This window comes from Herpailurus yagouaroundi, unplaced genomic scaffold, assembly GCF_014898765.1.
Source record: "Herpailurus yagouaroundi ecotype Mexico unplaced genomic scaffold, PumYag 77, whole genome shotgun sequence".
NCBI classification, from domain to species: Eukaryota; Metazoa; Chordata; class Mammalia; order Carnivora; family Felidae; genus Herpailurus; species Herpailurus yagouaroundi.
In genome coordinates, this window is record NW_024412388.1 from 85,230,999 (window position 1) to 85,249,866 (window position 18,868).

General features: G+C 40.5%; 1 protein-coding gene across 2 annotated transcripts in view; it reads right to left on the minus strand.

Annotated features, from left to right (window-relative positions):
* Window positions 1-18,317, minus strand: part of PLPPR5 (phospholipid phosphatase related 5) — a 126,238-nt gene extending 107,921 nt beyond the window's left edge. For both annotated transcript variants that reach the window (XM_040471069.1, XM_040471068.1), the window contains exon 1: window positions 18,021-18,317. In XM_040471069.1, coding sequence (XP_040327003.1) covers window positions 18,021-18,257 — 237 coding nt within the window. In that variant the 5' untranslated portion in view covers window positions 18,258-18,317. The remainder of the gene's footprint in view (window positions 1-18,020) is intronic.
* Window positions 18,318-18,868: the final 551 nt, after the last annotated feature.

An 18,868-nucleotide genomic window follows, 5' to 3' on the forward strand; every position in this document is an offset into this window, starting at 1 on the left:
AGGAAGGAAGGAAGGAAGGAAGGAAGGAAGGAAGGAAGGAAGGAAGGAAGGAAGGAAGGAAGGGAGGGAGGGAGGGAGGGAGGGAGGAAGGAAGGAAGGAAGGAAAGGAGAGAGTGGGAGGAAGAGAGAGAGGTACGGGAAAAATGAAAAGAGGCTTGGACTGGTTGAATCACAAACAAAATAGCTGCCATCTGAATGAATGGTGTTAGCTATGACAAATGTAGGATCTGACTGGGACACTTGTGTACCTGACATTATGGCCATGCCTCAGTGTCAGTGTTTCCTTACCATTCCGCACATTCATATACAGACAATCTTTATGGTTTTGCTAATACTTTAATATATTAAAAAAATCTTTATTCATATCACATATCCAGTAGTATGACAGCTTTCTCTTTTATCGTACTATGAGAATCCACAACCCTCACATTTACATTTTCATCATTTCTGTTTATCTGGGATCCTACATTAATTAAGAATAACTTGAGGGGCATCTGGGTGGAGCAGTTGGTAAAGTGCCTGATTCCTGATTTCGGCTCAGGTCATGACCTCATGGTTCATGAGATGGAGCCCCTCACTGGGCTCTGTGCTGACAGCACAGACCTGCTTGGGATTCTCTCTCTCTATCTCTCCCCCACCTCCCCAAAATAAATAATAAAATAAACTCAAAAAAATAATTTGGGAAAAGCAGAATTTAAAAAAGGAGATATAAAAAAAAAACAGTTTCCTTTCATCTTCCTATTTAACGTGCTTACTGGTCTAGCTCTTTTCTCTAATTCAAAACACCCACAAGACATACATTTTTCTGCTTGTTTATTTCAATCCAATATTATCTTGATTCACTAGTTGAATATGTTTATATTTTTAGAACTACCTCATGTTACTTTACAATGCTACATTTTCAGTTGGCATCTCAGCTACTTGATGTTCATACAGAATTTTTATCTCATCCCCTAAGCATCCTTTTCTCCATCAGTGATGGTTCATTATTGTATTCAAACTTGTTCCAATTACACATAAATTATTGCTCTTTTCACTTGTTCCTAACTCTTTCCTTCACAAACTCCTTACACAATCAAAAGGACTAAAGGGAAGAAAAATTCCCCCATGATCCCCCCAATACATCACTTGCATGTCACTGGAGGGTGGTAGAAAAAGAATGGGTTTTAGGGGTGCCTGGGTGGCTCAGTTGGTTAAATGTCGGACTTCAGCTCAGGTCATGATCTCACAGCTGATGAGTTTGAGCCCTGCTTTGGGATCTGTGCTGACAGCTTGGAGCCTGGGGCCTGCTTTGAATTCTGTCTGTCTGTCTCTCTCTCTTTCTCTCTGTCCCTCCCCTGCTCATGCTCTGTCTCTCTCAAAAATGAATATTAAAAAAAATTTTTTTTAAAGAATGGGTTTTGGAACCAGGAAGACTTTCTGGTTTCAAATTACGTAACTTTAATGCAAATCACTTAAGGTTTTTTGAATCTCAGTTTCTTCTTTTGCAAAAGCATGATAATAATGCAAAATGATAAAACTGTTGTGAAAATTAAATTAGCTTCTCCCAAAATTACCATGCGCAAAAGCACTAGCTTTTATACCATGAGCACCTACTAAAAGAAAGCTGAGAATCAATGAGGTCAAGCAACTGGTCCCGTGTTATACAAATTAGTAGGAGATCCAGGATCCAAACCCAGGTAATGTCTGAATCTAAATCTACCTCAATAAATATTAGTTCTCTGCCCTTTCCAACCAAATCCAAACACACCTGCCTCTCAAGGAAGCATCCTGTCAGTGAATTGCTAAAATGCCATGTTCTCAGAGAAGCCTTCTCTATGGCCTAAGTCCAAACTGATTCTTCTCTTCAGTAGGCTACCACAACACTTCTCTAGATATTCATTAATACATTAAACAGTGACTGAGTGCCTCCTAAATCTCGGGCACTCTCCTAGTCCTGGAAGGAGTTTTTGAAATGTTAAAGTTACTTCCACAAGAGCATGGATCCTTGACTGGACTGTAAACTTCCTGAGGTTAGAAGAGCCCTTCTCATTATCTTCACACTTGTTGCCCTTTTCTTTATTTACTGCAATGTACTTTACAAACAAAGGTTGAAAACACCAGGAACAGGCTCTATTCTAAGCTGTGCTACTGTCTGGCTGCAGGACTGTGAGCAAATCTAATTTTTCTGAGCCTGGGTTTTATCATCTCTAAGTGATTATAACCATCTTGCATGATTATTGTGAGCCATCCTGTGGATGACAGAGCTTTACACAAATGTAAGGGGTCATGTTGTTGCTATTGTTGATGTTACATTATTATTAATGAATGCATGAATACCAGAATGAACGATCTGCAGATCACTTCTGCACTTGCAGCTGTAAGGTCCAAAGTTTGGTTCTACACTAAGGCTCTCTTAATTCTATTACCCCATATCTGTTGTTAGACTCTGCTCAGAACTGGTTTCTGAGCTCTGATTACTGCCTGCTGTGAAGGGATCCTGATTTGAGCTGTTGGTGATCCTGATGTGGGCTGCCAACCCTTAGCATTGTAGACTGTGTGGCCTGGAGCCTCATCTCACCACCCTGTTCTGTCCCTCGGTCCCCTGGACTTGCTTATTCTGACCAGCCTGCCCTGTCTCACTCATGTGCCTTCACATGAGGCCTCACCATGTCTTTGCCTCCTCTATTCGGCCCTACTCTGCCCTACTTTTCAGTGTCCCAGTTCTAGGCTGCCATCTCTTCTGTAACCCTGGGGCAGCACTGGTCTCTGATGACCAAGTGACCCTCTATTAGACCTACTTCCCAGAAGCCTGACTGCCCACAGTCCTAGATGCCATCCTTGCCTTGGCCTTCTCAGTCCTAAGTGCACCAACAGCCCCTAGTCCCAGTAATCAAACCCATGTCAGGTGCAAGGCCTACCCATCTTCTGACGAGAGAACAAAAAACAAAAACAAAAAAAACCAACAACAGCCAAATTTTGTGGTCTGTCTGAATCGTCCACCTCTTTTTCCTGCTGCTCAGCTTTTCTAGGCTTGGCCAGTTTCTATATTGCTAAAGCTTGGGCTGCTTTAGCTCCTTATGGTTTATTCTTGCCATGCCATTAACCTGACTGTTTTTACATGCTTCCTTTGCAACCTTTAATGTGTTTCCTCTTTCCAATTCCTTTAAGTTATCCCTTCTAAGTGAATGAAGCCAAGACACTAGCACATTCACATCATAAAATTTATGCAAATCCAATTAATCCAATCAAAGCTTGTTTGTATAAAAGCCTGTCTTATGTGCTCTTTAAAGTCACTTCCCATGAATGGAAATCTTAATTAGATGACTAAATTTAGAAGGATAGAGCATCTTGCAAGAAAACCAAGAACATTTAATCCTTAATACCATACACTGGAAAATATGAATTTCACCTACCAAGAATAGTATTGTGCGGTTTCACATAAATTTCAATCCATGCTTTCTAAAAGAACCAGAATATCATGCCCTCAAATTTCTAGAGCAACATATAGATGCATAGATTTCACTTCAGCTTCCAATTTAAAATTAGGAAATTAAAGATATTTACTACGTAGGTAAGCACACCTGCTATGTAACTTAGAAAATGCAAGTCAAGATGTCCTATTATGGAAGCAAAACATAGCAATAGTAACAAAAATATCCTTGCCATTTTAAATTTTGATTGTGCGTATCAACATAAGCTTTCATAATTGTACTAACTGTCGATCTTTCACCATTGTCCATGTTGCACATAATGATTTAAAGTCATGTAATATGTGTGTCAGAGGGGTAATCTTAATAACTAATTAAAAATTTATTGGGGTACCTGGGTGGCTCAGTCAGTTAAGTGTCTGACTTCGGCTCAGGTCATGATCTCGCAGTTTGTGGGTTCGAGCCCTAAGTCAGGCTCTGTGCTGACAGCTCAGAGCCTGGAGCCTCCTTCAGATTCTGTGTGTTCCTCTCTCTCTGCCCCTCCCCTACTCACACTCTGTCTCTCTCTCCTTCAAAAATAAATACACATTAAAAAAATTTTTTTTAATTTATTTCACAGCAGTATTTTTATTTTAAAGTAGGGAAACGTAAGCCCTCTGGAACACACTTGATAGCCAAGATTGATGTAAGGAATATTTCCCTAGATTCCTTAAAACTCTAAAACAATAGTCTAATGTTTTTTCCTAAATTAAAATCAGTCACAGAAGTAGAATTATTTGTAAGACAGGCAGATTTAGATGTCTCATTTTGCAGGTAGCAAAAGTGAGGCTTAGAGTTAGAATGTGTGTCAAAGGTTTACCTCTTCAGGCTGGTAAGGGAGGCTCTGAGAATTATTGTAATGTATTTTCTACTAAGCATCCTTATGTTAAGAACCTAATTACTTCTGTACTACACACCTTTCCATTCCAGACATTCTTGGAGTTCCTTCAACCTGGGAAGGTTTCTCCAGTCTAAATGACTTTGTATATGTATGCTCTTGCCTTTCTCTCACTTCCCTGACTAGCTAACCGTCACTTCCTCTCAGAAGTCTCTCATCCTTCCTTCTATCTTCCACCGCCAGGCTCACTGCCAGCTTTTAGGATTAGTATATTTTCACTCTTCACTGACATTGAACTTTGATTTCTTTGAGGACAGGGATCCTTTCCGCCATCTTTGAATACGTAGCGCCCATTACATACACAAAGCCTTGTCCAGGGAGAACTCAGTAAATGTTTTTTTAATGGATAAATGAAGGAATGAATTACTGAATGCCAGGTCATCGTGCTTTAATGTGATTGCTTGCAGGCTATGTCATTTGCACCCATTGGCTAATTGGAAAATCCCAAATTTCAACGAAAAGTATCCATAAACAATAAAATCCTAATTTCATTTTCCCGCTTCCTTCTGAAGTTAATTGAAGTTGTAAGTGATTTGCCTGCCCAAGCAGCATTAAATCGTTCTTTACTCATTAATGTCATTTTCTAAAGTACCATTAATTTTTATCACTCTCTAAGGAAAGAAACTCTTCTCAAAAATAGTTCCATGTATTGAGTCAAATCTTTCAACTCTTAATTTATGATTACTAATGAAAATGTACAGAGTATGATTCAGAGATCTAAGTGACAATAAAATCATGACTTATCTCACTTAGAAACTCTGCCAGCTAGCTGAATCCTACACGAGAATATCAAAAATAGTTTCGTAATTTACCATATAGACAAATTTCCTATGTAAAATGTATTGGTCGTTGATTTACAAAACAGAATGGAAGATGATGTGCTCTTTAAATCCACCAATTCATTCTTTAAAAAAGGCAGGAAGGGGGAACATAATGAAATATAGAATGTGTCACACCTGCTGAAGAAAGAACATATACTACATAAATGCTTACATAGTGACAATTTAAAGTTATACAAGTATGTGCTATGGACAATGAAAGACTGAAATGGTGGTTACAGAAGCAAAATACAATGACGTTAAAGATTTTTAAAACAAAATAATAAGTGTTTGATATATTCTTCGTTTGAATTAAATATTTTGGACTATATTTTATATAACTTTGATTAAATTTTTAAAAATGAGTGTACATGGGGAAAATATCTGAAATCAGAGATGACTGGTAAGTAAATTAAAATATTAAGACTTGGGTTTTAGAGAAATAATTTCAACTTTATAGCCTAACTATCTGTGAATGGTTACCGCAAATAATTTTAATTCCTGCTTCTCCAATTCTGTTCTCTTAAAATACATTACTAATTCCTTATATCTACCATTTGAAAGGCATTATGTTAGGCACTATGAGATGAGCAAGAGGCAAAAATATACAAGACGTATTTGCAGATCTATAGGAATTTATAATTTTTTGATGGCCAAAATATGTATGTATAATTATAATACATACCTATGTAGTACACTACATTGTGTATGCTACATACAATTGGAAGCATTTTAGTAATCTTCTGATTGCACGACAGCAAATCCAATTAGAAGATGTTGCCTGGAATTCTACTTCAAGGACTGAAACCCAGGTCAGTCTCAACTGGAAAGAAAATGCCATAAACTTTAACAATGTCTGCTGTGGTCATGGGAGGGAGACAGTGTACATCATCATGCAGTGTTTTTGTCTACTTGAAGAAAAGTTTAACTTACTCCCTTTACAGATGAGATGATTGACTACGAGGAGACTTTATACTGACCCCAAGGCTAATGCATTAAAGAAAACACTATGCAGAACTTCTGGTGTATTTGCCAGGGGTGAAAGTACACCTGAAATTCATCATTCAGGGCTGGTGCCATGCCTTAAAAATAGCACATCTCCAGTGAGGTCAAATGTGAGAGCCAGAATGACAAAATGGACTCAAATCAATGCCATATGAAGACGAAAACTCGTAAGTCTCAAAAAAACAAGAATCAAAAAAAGTGAAAAATAACATCATACATTGGGAGAACATCTAGGTTTTTCTATATGGCTTCAAATGTTGAGACGCCTGTGAGCAGACAACTCAGAGAAACAGACTTTATTACATTGTAAGGTAAAGTGTTCTAGTGACACTTGTTTCATACACATAAAAGGCTATCTGAGGAGCCATGAGTCAGTCCTGCCCCAGGTGGAGTTCAAACCCTTCCACACCAGATATCTAATGATACAGAGGTTGGAGAGCTACTTGAGTTTCTCAAGGTCTCAAGGTCAGTAAGCAGCAAAGTTAGGAGCAAAGGCCACAGCCTGTCAGGCCAGTGAGTCTCCCTCCCTCCCTTCTTCCCTCTTTCTCTCTCTCTTTTCTTTCCTTCCTTCTTTTTCTTTTTCTTTTTTTCTTTCTTTCTTTCTTTCTTTCTTTCTTTCTTTCTTTCTTTCTTTTTCTTTCTTTCTTCTTTCATTCATTTTAATTTCAGATCATCATAAAACCTGCATACACAAAATTTATTACCAATCCTACCAATAGCATTCACTCTTTCCAAACAGGAATACATTCATTATTGCTACTGTTCCTTTTATTTCATTTTGCTTTCTCTGCAGCGCCCCATCCCACACCTGCAACTACACTTTTATGGGAAGATGTAAGAGGACAGACTATTATTCAAAAAGGATTTTAAAAGAAAGGTAGATCCCTGTTGATAAGAAGGCATCAAAGGAAGAGTCATGAAAAAAGTGGGATTTGAGTCACTCAAAGTAAAGGCTGGGAAGTATTTAAGCAAATGGGAATGAAGAGCAGGGAAAATATCATAAAGCACAGCAGAGAACTGATTTCTTAAGTCACTGCTGTTTCGCAGAAAATGGCAGTACAGGATCGGACCCAAAATTTCTACAATCATTTTAGGAGTATTTCTAAGTCCCTTCAAAGAAAAAGGACTTCAAAATATATAAATATATAAAGTCTATGTTCTTCCTTGAAATATACATACTTAATTTTTTAAAATAAATGTATATACATACATACATACACACACACATCACTGAGTATTTCTTCCATGCCTCTAACTAGTTGCCTAACTTAACGTAATGACTCTGCCTTGAGTGCAGTAGATAAGCTATAATGTTAATTACATTTAGTGTTATAATTACATTATATTGTGTTATGTTAAAATCACACAATAAGAATTTGGAATCTGTGCATCAAAAACGTGTAGGTTTCGGATGTGAGGGCGATCTGGCTGCGACATCTGTCACCCCATTGATCGCCAGGGTTGATTCAGCTGATCTGGCTGGCTAGGCGGGTGTCCCCTTCCTCCCTCACTGCTCCACGTGTGTCCCTCTAGAAGCTCACTCAGTCGAAGAGGACAACCTTCCCCGATAGAGGAGGACCCTTCTTCAGTCAAGGGTATATGAGTAGCTGCGCTCCCCTGCTAGAACCTCCAAACAAGCTCTCAAAAATGGGTAGTTTTCTGTTACATCTACTTGTAGCAGGCTTCAAATGTAGTTTTACTTTTTGTCTGAAAAGATTTGATGTTAGGAGCACAAAAGAAGACATCATAGAACCAAATGATTTGAGAACTAAGCACTCTTTTCCTTATCTGTTACAGCACCTCTTCACTATCGCAGACTTCGTCAACTGTAACTATAATATTCAGTGAAATCTTTTCAGTCAACAGTTTAAAGCCACAAGGAGAAAACTACTGTAATAATCACATACCCTTAATTTCTCTCTCCCAACTGATACTGCTCTGCAGAGCGATTACTTGCAGATGGACTTAGCCCCCACCCCCAACCAAGAGATGGCAAAAAAAAAAAAAAAAAGGTAAGGGGACAAGGACCATCCCTATGTTAAAAACACATATCTGCCATTCTGCTGAATTATGCCAGTTCCTTACTGGGGGGTCACAGGCTTAGTTGCTTAATCTTTTTGTGCCTCAGTGTCCTCATCAGCAAACTGAGATAACAAGAGTGTCTATCTCCAATGATGTGAGGATTAAATTAGTTAATACATGTAAAGTACTTACAGCAATGCCTGATATATACCAATATGACAGCTATTTGTGTAATTCCTCATTAGTTGCATGGCCTAGGGCAAGTCACTTAATTTATCTGGCCATTCATTTGAAAATTAAGAGATCAAACTACATGATCTCTAAGGCTGTTTTCATGACTAAAAAAATATTCCAGCTACAAAGAAGCATCTCCTAACACTGGATTCACAAATCTTTTCCAAAAATAGAATGGCAGAAAGAACCTGATAGTGTGGCTTGAATAAAGTGTCTACTGGATTCCTGTATCTGTATTCTAGACTTAGCCCCAGGAGAAATAAAAAGGGGACCCCAAATCATCATGTGATTAGGAGCCAGAAAGAAGAAGAAACAAAGGTCTCTTTGTGAAAGACCAAAAGGGTTGTCACGTAGTTTTGACTAAGTCTCTTCATTCAGTTTAGTAACTGAGCGAACCCAACACTGTAAAGGCACTTGTGAAGGAAGAGGTCATTGTCACCAACCCAAAGATATTGTTTTGTTTTTTAATTGGAAATGTCAGGACTTCATTTTAAATTACAAGATGAGGCTCCAGGTGCACTATCTCTATCCAAGACCGCTCAATTTTGGTGTCTGTGAAAACTTGGCATTCTGCTTTGATGAGATCTCTGGAAATATAAGATGCTTCTCAGTGTGAAAAGTGCTTCTGTGCACCCCAGTGTGAGAAAATGCTAACTCTGAAATCTCAATAAAAAGTCTTGATAGAAAAGTACAGTTTTTGCTGGCATGGTTTAAAGCACTCTTTAAAAAGGGGGGATCATCACATGAGAAACACAATACACAATTTACTCAGAATAGAGGTTCTGGTTATATCAACACAAATCCTGCTTCTCTTAGAGAGGAAATGCCACAAGCTATTTTGGTATTACGTAGATATGTCAGGACTACATTTGTATTTAACTGACCTATGATTTCATAAGTCTTTTATTTCACGATACTGCTTTGAAAGATTTGAAGAAGGGAGAGATGAAATTTAATCCTGGTTCTGGGATTTGCAGCCAAGTCAAGTAAGCTCTTTTAGCCTTATTTTCAAGGTATACTATACACGGAAGGTGGCCACCAAATATTTGTTCAGGGAAAGAAGGAATGAGGAAGATAGGGAGGAAGGAAGTCCTGGGAAGTCACCAGCATTTTACCAGAAAAGTCCCAATCCAAAGAGGCTGCTACAAGTCTTTTTGCTGTCGGTATGTTAATTAATAACTGATTTAATTAACATTATGGATATAAAAATGATTTTTTATTGATGAAAGCAATTACTTTTAATTAACATGATGAATGCTAAAAATAGACTCTTTACTGATGAAACTGAATATTTTCAAGCTATGTGGATTGACTAAAATAGTTCCCCAATCTTGAATGAACAAACTATAGGCCTCCAGTGAGGCCTATAACCTATATCCCAATGGCTTATTCTCAGTGCATCTAGAGTCCAGCCATTGGTTTAGGAAGATTTCTGCATGAAGCATGTCATGACAGGGCACAGAATTCCACCTTGTCTGTGCTGAACCTTTCATACAGGGTTTCATACACTTAAAACACCTCAAAGGATAAAAAGCTGCCAGTTCACTAAACTTACAGGACAGGGCATATGGACTACTTTGCCTATTTTAATGAATGGTTATGTAACTACGTGCTCAGCAGAATTTGGTCATTATAACCTCATCATTGTAAACCTCAGTTGGTGCCTGGATACCTTATCTACCAAAAATAACCAAACAGATTGGGTAGGATCAAATTAGCTTGAGTCAGATTATAATACCCTGATTTTGAGATGTTCAAGGCTAGTGATGGAAACATAAATAAAAATAATACAATATAAAGAAAAATATTAGGTTATTTTAATATTATAATTTGTTTAAAAAGCTAAGGAACCATAGAGGAGAATGCACCTATTTTATCTGTGGGTGTCCAAGAGACTTGCTCAGAAGAGGCGGTGCTAGGTCCGAACAGATATTGCAGAATGTTCCATAAAGTTTGTTTTTTGTTTTTGTTTTTGTTTTTTTTTTTTAGGGGGGAATGGATGTGGGAGCATTATATAGGTTAGAAGCAAGGGAGATAAAAATTAATCCATGTAAGAAATTCCAAGTTTATTACAGACCATGTATGTGTGTGTGTGTGTGTGTGTGTGTGTGTGTGTGTGTGTGTATAATAAGCTTGGAATTTCTTATATATATTCACTACACACACACACACACACACACACACACACACACACACATTCACTCACACATGTTGTCTCATTGAGAAATGTCCACCAAAACACTGCCTTTAGAATTTTAAATGCACCTGGATGGGAAAAAATCTTTAGGACTCTGTTTTTCACAGCAATAACAATAACAACAACAACAACAACAACAACAACAACAACAAAATGGTGGTTTTACTGACAGACTTTCAAACTACATCTGTCATAATAGGACTAAAAACATAACCAGCTTGCTGAGTGACAACTGGCATTCTGAGAAATAGTTTCGATAGTACTGAAGATATAACTCCGTTTCACATATTCTAAAATATCTTCCATCTAAAGGATATTCTTTATGATTTTCCAAAGTCTGTTAAAAGGATCCTCCTAACTATAGGTTAAGATCTCTGAGATCAGAACTTGTCTCTTGCATGAATGGGAATGTTGAGCTGTTCTACTGGTCACTCCATTGATTCTAAAAGCCAGTGAAGTTTTGTCTTTGAACATGTTTTTGAACATCCTTTTCATATCTGGTTGTACATTAACAAACATATGGATACTGTAAACAGCACATTGATATATAATCTATATGTTTTAACTCACCCCTGCCTTCTGGGAATCCCGCCATTTTACGTTGTGAATCAAATTAGTGGAAAACTGCATGTAGTCAACAGAGCACTGGACTTAAAGTAATAGATTCAGATCCTGGATGTGTCATTTACCAGCTGGAGTAAATTGCCTAAGCTCCCTAGATGTGTTAATGCATATACTTTATGAAAGTGTTAAAGTGAAAAGTAAATGGTTTATCTCATTCATTCAAAAGAAATGATTGAGTATGATGTCATTTTGCTGTGCACTATCAATAAATACTATTAGCATTTATGCTAAAAGAGCAGCTATCAGTTATTAAATGCTTATATTTAATTCTTATAAGGTATCATGTTAAGTATCATTACTTCAATTTCACAGACAAGAAAACGAAGGCTTGAAGCTGTAACTTCACGCATAATATCTGAACTCTTGAAGGTCAGTAATATGCCTGACTCATTATACAAGTTCAAGCAAGAGCATTATACATAGTACATAGTAGGTGCGTTATCACCATTTAAAACTTTTCTAAATAATGTCTTTTTGGGGTGATGCAAGTTTAAAAGTTAATATGATACAATGCCAACTTAATAGATGGTATCCATATTGCTCCCTGGAAATATTTGTTTTGTAATCATCTCCAGTGACAAACTGGGTATGTAACTCATGTAATCCACTCACATTATGTTTTCCTCATATTGTCTCCAAAGTGTATTCTCACCTATTTGATACTCACAACAGCTGGTAGGAAGAAATGAGTCAACATTTTTCAGATAAGGTAACTGGCTCAGAAAAGCCACAGGATTACCAAGTGATAGGCATAGGCGGGGCAAAGAAGACAGGAAGAGAAAAAGGGAGACAGGGATGGGGAGGAGGAGAGGCAGAAGGAAAAGGGGGAGAGGAGAAGGAGAAGCAGAGGAAAACTAGCTGGTTTTCAGACCAGCTTCAGCCTTTCCCTCAGCATCACCATCTCTTCATCGGTATGCAAAGTGGAGGAGATCTGTGGAAAAAGGGAGACAAAAAGGAATACAGGGAGGGAGGGAAAATATGAATGAATGAATATGAATGAGAATATCTAAGTGAAGCAAGGTCCTAAGAGATATAAGGAGGAGTTTAACCAGATTCATAAACCCTCAAAGTGTATCCACCTTTCAGGGAATCTTGGATATCTCTGATAATCTGATAAAGCTATGGAGCCTCTTACTAGGAAAACGTGTGTGTGTGTTTGTATACAATGTGCATATGTGTATACATAGTATTTATACACAATTTCACTGTGTTCACTGCACCCCAAATCTAGTGGTAGGTCCCATTTAAAAAAAATTCCTCAGAAATAAGGCCGCCTCAGCCCTCCACACGCCAGGTCTAGAACTGGAGGGTGGTTTCACCTAAATGCAGATGCCTGCAGCACTGTGTCAGTGCATGCTACACAGATAAGAAAGATGGCTTCAGATCAGAATAACAGAAATATCTCTGAATCCTTCTGCCACCACCCACCTCTCCACAACATTTCAAGCTTCACAGGAAACAAAACAATCTCCTACACCACACATTGAAACCATTATCTACACTGGAACACAAAGCTTCTGATCAAACCAGAAAAGCTGAAATTGAGGATAAATGATTTGAGAAAATGTTGACTCTTCTAGTATTGAATCACTATGACTCAAAAATCTTGAACGATTTGTTTAACGTGTTAAGGTAAAGAACTAGAGGCACGGGCTTCCATGATTCTGGCACTGTCACCGTGGGACTCCTGGTTGGCCCTCCAACCTTTTCACTATCCTTCATAAGCTGAAGGTAAAATTAATGAATGGATTTAAATAACTTAACACAGGTCTGATACATAATCCCACTAAACATCCTATTTCTCATTTTTAAGTGGATTTAATGACAGTGTTTGTGTTTAAAGAAAGTACTACAATAGTGAGCATTAAACGTATCTAGCACAGTTTCTGGTGCATAGGAGATATTAGCTAGTGTCAGCTTACTTGAAAAAATAGAGGAGTCATCAAAGGTAGGAATCATTACTTGAGGTCAATAACAGAGTTCTGATTTTTGCTATTCTTGCAATTCAGACACCCCAATTTTTGTGGGTGAGTGGACTGAGCTAGGTGGCCTCTGTCCACGTCTAGTATTTCATCAGCCCTGGAATCCACTAACAAATGTATTTTGCTAGGTGCCTTAGATTATCTTGATTAATCATCACAACCTGGAGAGGACTAATGGTAGGTGACACGTAGTTAGCTGGGCACTACTCTGACATATATGTTAACCCATTTCATACTCTTAATAATCCTATGAGGCCAATACTCATATTATCTCCATTTTACAGTGGAAGAAACTGAAGCCTAGAAAGACTGGCTCAGGTTCACACAGTAGGAAAGTGGCAGATCTGGGCTTCAAACCCAAACAGTCTGACTCCAGAGTCTGTGATCTTAACCTTTACATGCACTGCCTTCCAAGAGGTAGGCATTTTCATCTCCAGTTTATGAGTAAGAAAATTTTGCCCAAGGTCACACATATAGTAAGTGAGAGAAATGCAGATAAGAATCTAGACTTGTCTGACATCCATATCCATGCTGCTCCTGCACCAGGCCACAGGCATGAGTTCTAGGAGTAGAAATAGGAGCGAGCACTCAAGGTAAGGTTCACAGGAGAAGAGGTCTATGGGAAAGCTTTAGGCACTCTGATCTAACAAGATGGAGCCCTGGATACAGAATGCCTTTCTGTCATCATGTATCTCGGCCACATTTAGTGATGCGATACCCTTGGGATAGCAGCAGTAGCTATATCCCTCGGAACCTCAGAGTCCAAAGGGAGTTTCCTGAGAATGCAGATATAGGAATCAGAGATACTCCCTAACCCTCAAACCCACCCTGCTCCCTGCTGGATTTTCTCTGCCTTGGTTCTGGCTCTATGAAGAACGCTCTAGCTTTGGTCTCCTTCAAATCACCCGTGTTGCTTAATGATCTAAGGAGCAAAAAATAGCTGCTCATGGCCACTGTATCCAAATTTGGGGAGCAGAAACCATTGTCACCACCAGTTCTTTCAATCAATGAAAAAAATCAAAGATCACTAATTAAATTTGTATCTATAAATTCCATATGTGGTGCTTTAGCAAATGCTACACAGATCAAACTGAACAGGACATTGTCAAAGAGCTTATACAATATGTCTTTGTAAATGAGCCCAAATTATAGGCATTTTCTGAAAACACAATTAAACTAATATCTCACAACACAAATAGGCTTGTAGGATAAGAGTTCAAAATTCTTTTTTGGTGTTTTTACTGTCCCCAAAATGTCTTAAAACACCACCCATCAGACAATGTCCCTAGTCCATTCCCAACAGATTGAGAAAAACTTTCAGCCTGCCATTCCAGGACTCACTAATGAGACCCTAGTCTTCCTCTTCAGCCATATAACCTCTGTGTTCCCCACACAACACTCTGAGAAACAAGACAAACCAACTGCTGCTTCAAGAGTACAGCCTGCATTTTCTGCTACCAAGTGGTTGTCCAGGTAGCTGCTTCTGTGATGTCCCAACTCAAACTCCACTCCAGACTCTTCTTCAAGTCACATCTCAAATGCCACCACTTTCTTCATGAAGCCTTTCCCCACCCCTCCAAATAAAAATGATCTTATCTTCTTCTGAACCACCGGAAGTCTTTGTGGCGTGTGTACGTGTGTGTGTGTGTGTGTGTGTGTGTGTGTGTGTGTACACACTTCTATTATGGTGATTTATACTATGACCTTGGCATATTTACTTGATTTCCCAAATTAGGCTGTAAACTCCTTAGGAGTTTGGTTTATTTTTGAAGTTCTCTTTATAACCTCTACTCTGTCTTGAAACACAGGAATTCAATAAACATTTACTGAATTATCACTTCATTAATAATGCTGATGATTTACTGATCTCTTATCTCTTATGAAGTATCCACTATGGGCCAAAGGATGACATTCATGTATTACATCTAATTTAATATGCACAATCCTGAGACTTAGGAAGTTGAGGCTTAACAAGATTAAACAAAGTTGTTCAAGGTTACACAGCAAGTAGGGTTCCCAACAGTTAACACCGCAACAGGAAGCACTTTGAATCTAAATCCAAATTTGTTAGATTCCAAACCTGGGCCCCAAAACAATACTACATAAAAATGATAAAACTAAAAATACATATTGCTTTTGATTTTTAGATAAATGAATTTAGCAAGTGTGAAACAAAGCCACTGATTGTGGTAGTGAGGAGAGCTACTTTTCAAATTAATCTAAAGAATTAAAAATGATGTTTGAAGGGTAAAAAAATATACAATATGAAGAAGCTTCATCACTACAGTCCAAGAAATGTAAGCGATGGGGACAGAGACTGTTTGAGGCATTTATTCAGAAGCATGACTTATGAGTAAGCTGAATTTGTATATTATAATAGAAAAGACTCCAGCTGGGGAGTTCAACAAAGTAGGGTTACAATTCTGAGTAGGACATTTTTAGCCCTGGTCCTTGGGCAATTAGTTTACCTTTCTAAGCCTCAGTTTTTGCAAATGTTAGGTGACAAGAATAATAATTGCTTTCATAGATAATGCAAATATTAAATGGGTATAAGGTATATAACGCGACAAATCATGGGCATTACTAGTATTATTACTGATAACATCATTTCCATGTAGAGTGACTGTGCCAAGCCAGTATTCTCAAGAGGAATGGAAAGGCAGGACTGCCATTACTATGAGAACATACTGCTTGGAAAAGCAGAAGGGAAAACAAGGGCCAGCAGCGAAGGTAGCCTCTAAAAGCCAACACTTCCTTCCCTTCAGACTGACCCCCCCCAAATTCTTTCTCTTGCAACTAAAGGACTGAACGTCAAAATATGATGGGAATCAAGTGAGATCCTCCCTTTTAAAACCTCTCAATTTTTATTCTCCATGCCTGCCGCATCAGCCCTCTCATCCTCTTTCTGAGAACATGCTCTCTGGAAGCAGTAGAAGTACTATGGCATTTGGTGCCAGTCCCATGGGCATAAAAACACCACACCTCCCATTTTTATTTTCAGCTCCTTCCATTTTATTATCTGATCCTCAGCGTCCTCAAATGTTATTTGGAGAGGAATGCACTGAGGACTAAATGCCATCAGTCCAAAGTAGGCACTCAGTAATGACTAATTCCCTTTCTCCTCCTAGTAGGAAATAATCAACATCTTTGGGCCAATACGTTCTTGTCTCTAACTGACACTTGCCACCAAGGATGGGTGGTCAGGATCTGAAGAGTGCTATCTCATTTAAATAAGACACAGAACAGTAATTACCAAGGGAAGCGTTACAGACATTATTGATTATGGTTGCAACCAAACAAGTGACCTAAAAGTGACAGGCTTTTTTCTTAAAAAAACAAAAACAAAAACAAAAAACCCTGAGCTATTTAGTCACCCAGAAAACATGTGCCTGAAAACCCAACATCTGCAGAAAGCAGAAAGAATCCCTCCAATGACTACATTTTCTTTCTTTTTTCAGTTTTTCAAATGGAAGAGAACACAAACATGAAGCTGGATTTCTAGAAAATTACAACACTAAAACAAAACAAAACGTTTTCTGGTGCAAGTCAACTATCATGGTACCTGTGATAAACGAAGTTACTTTGAAGTTATCAAGAAGTTCCTTGGTGGGATTCCATTATGTGTGTTAGGAACTTCCCATTATTTGGAAAAAATATTAAATCATTTCCCCTAAAATCAAAGCAAACATGAATATCCAAACCCAGGATATATCATCGATGTTCTCAACATTCATTGTTAAAATGTACACATTCAGCCACTAAAATAAAACTTCCTCTTCCCTGTCCTCTTCATTTTCCAATTTCCTGTTTGCTATCTATTGAGAGTTGAAAGAGAGAGAGAGAAGCGGTACCACTGGAAGGAAACCTCCAATACTTTGACAATAACAGAGGAACCATAATGTTTTCTTTAAGAAACACCACCAGTTCTACCAATAACTTTGCACCATATTCACATATGTAAATTATTATGTGGTAATCCTTCTAATAATTATACGTGTGTGTATATGCGTGTATGTCCTTATACACACACACACACACACACACACACACACACACACACACAGTCCCAAAACCTCCAAGGCATTCTAAGCAAAGCTATCAGAGATAAGGACTTAAGATGCCCAGAGATTAGACTGGAGCAGCCTTTAAATGAATCTTGTAATTTGGACACAGCTCCTGCTTTTCAGCAAGCACTGCTGCTGGACCGTTCCACTTAGCAGTTTTCAACATTCTTTTTTAGCTATTTGTTCCCTGGTCAGCTTAGTCCCACTGGCACTTTCATGTGAAAGGGAAGGCGGTGGTAAAACGGGAATACGCGCCCAGACTCAGGAAGCAGGAGTCCCCTCCACACCCCAGCAACTGATGCCCTCTCCTCCCCGCCGGCCCGCCGCTGCTCATCTTCCAGGGGCAATCTCAGAGCAGGCGGCCAGCGGAGCAAGGCCACTGAGTGGAGGAAGTAGAAATTCATCCCAAGGGCTCACCTCCTCCCCAGCTCCGACCCCCCACCCATCACCTCCCACGGCCCCCTTCCCTCTCATCCTCCTCCCCGCCACCCAATACTGCAGCCGCAGCAGGGGGTGCGGGGGTGGCATGTGGGGAGAGGTGCGGGATTCCTTCGCACCCACCCCTGACGCGCCCTAGAAGAATGTCCTCTGGGGAAGGGGCTGCCCACAACTTGGAGGAACTTAGAAGGCAAAGCTGCCGCGCCCAGACCCTCAGCGGGGCCTCCACCCCGAAGGTGAGGGGCGACAGAAGGGAGTCCGACGCCAGGGCGGGCCCCCCAGGGCTTACCACGAGCACGGGGACGCCGGCGGCCAGCGAGTAGAGGAGCACGGGGGGCACGGCGCTGCTGTCCTCCGGGCCCGGGTAGGGCTTGCGGTAGGCGCTGTCGTGGCAGAAGAAGCCCTGCACGTTCACGGTGAACGTGTCGGTGTACTCGAAGTAGTACGCCAGCATCACCGTCCCTGCCATGATCACCATCTGGAAATAGAGCATGCTGCTGGTGAGCGCCGCGGGCAGCAGGGGCATGCACGCCTCCCGGGCCGGGCCGAGCCGAGCGGGCGGCGGACGCGGCGGGCCCCCTCCCGGGTCCGCCGAGGCAGCCACCGGGGGCGCGGCGGCGGGGGCGGCGGGAGGACGAGGCGCGGGAGGAGGGATGGAGTCGCTGGAGGAAGAGGCGGAGGCAGGTCCGGGTTTCGAGGCGCCAGCAGGCTGCAGAGGAGGCGGCTACCCCCAGACGAGCCCCCTCTCCCCTCCCCGCCCCCCGCCCGCCGCTAGCGCCGCCCGCCCGGGCGCGGGGTCGCGCGGGAGGGCGGGGAGTCCCGGGCGCTGGGCAGCGGCCGCAGCGCCCAGCGAGAGACCGTTCGCGATGCAGCAGCGCCGGGTGAAGCCCCCAGGCCCGCCCGGAGGAGGCGGCGTCGGTGGACGGAGCGGCAGAAGTAGGGACAGCGGCACCTGTACCCCTCGGAGGGCGGACGCAGTGGAGCCGGAGAAGCTCCTCGCGGGGGTAAAAACCAAAAGATTGTGTTTCTACATTACAAAGCCCTAGGATGGGGGAGGGGAGGCAGTAGAGAAGGAGCTTCTAGAAACTCCTTTCTGAGGCAGCAGCTGGGCTGTTTAAGAAACCCGCACAACGCCTG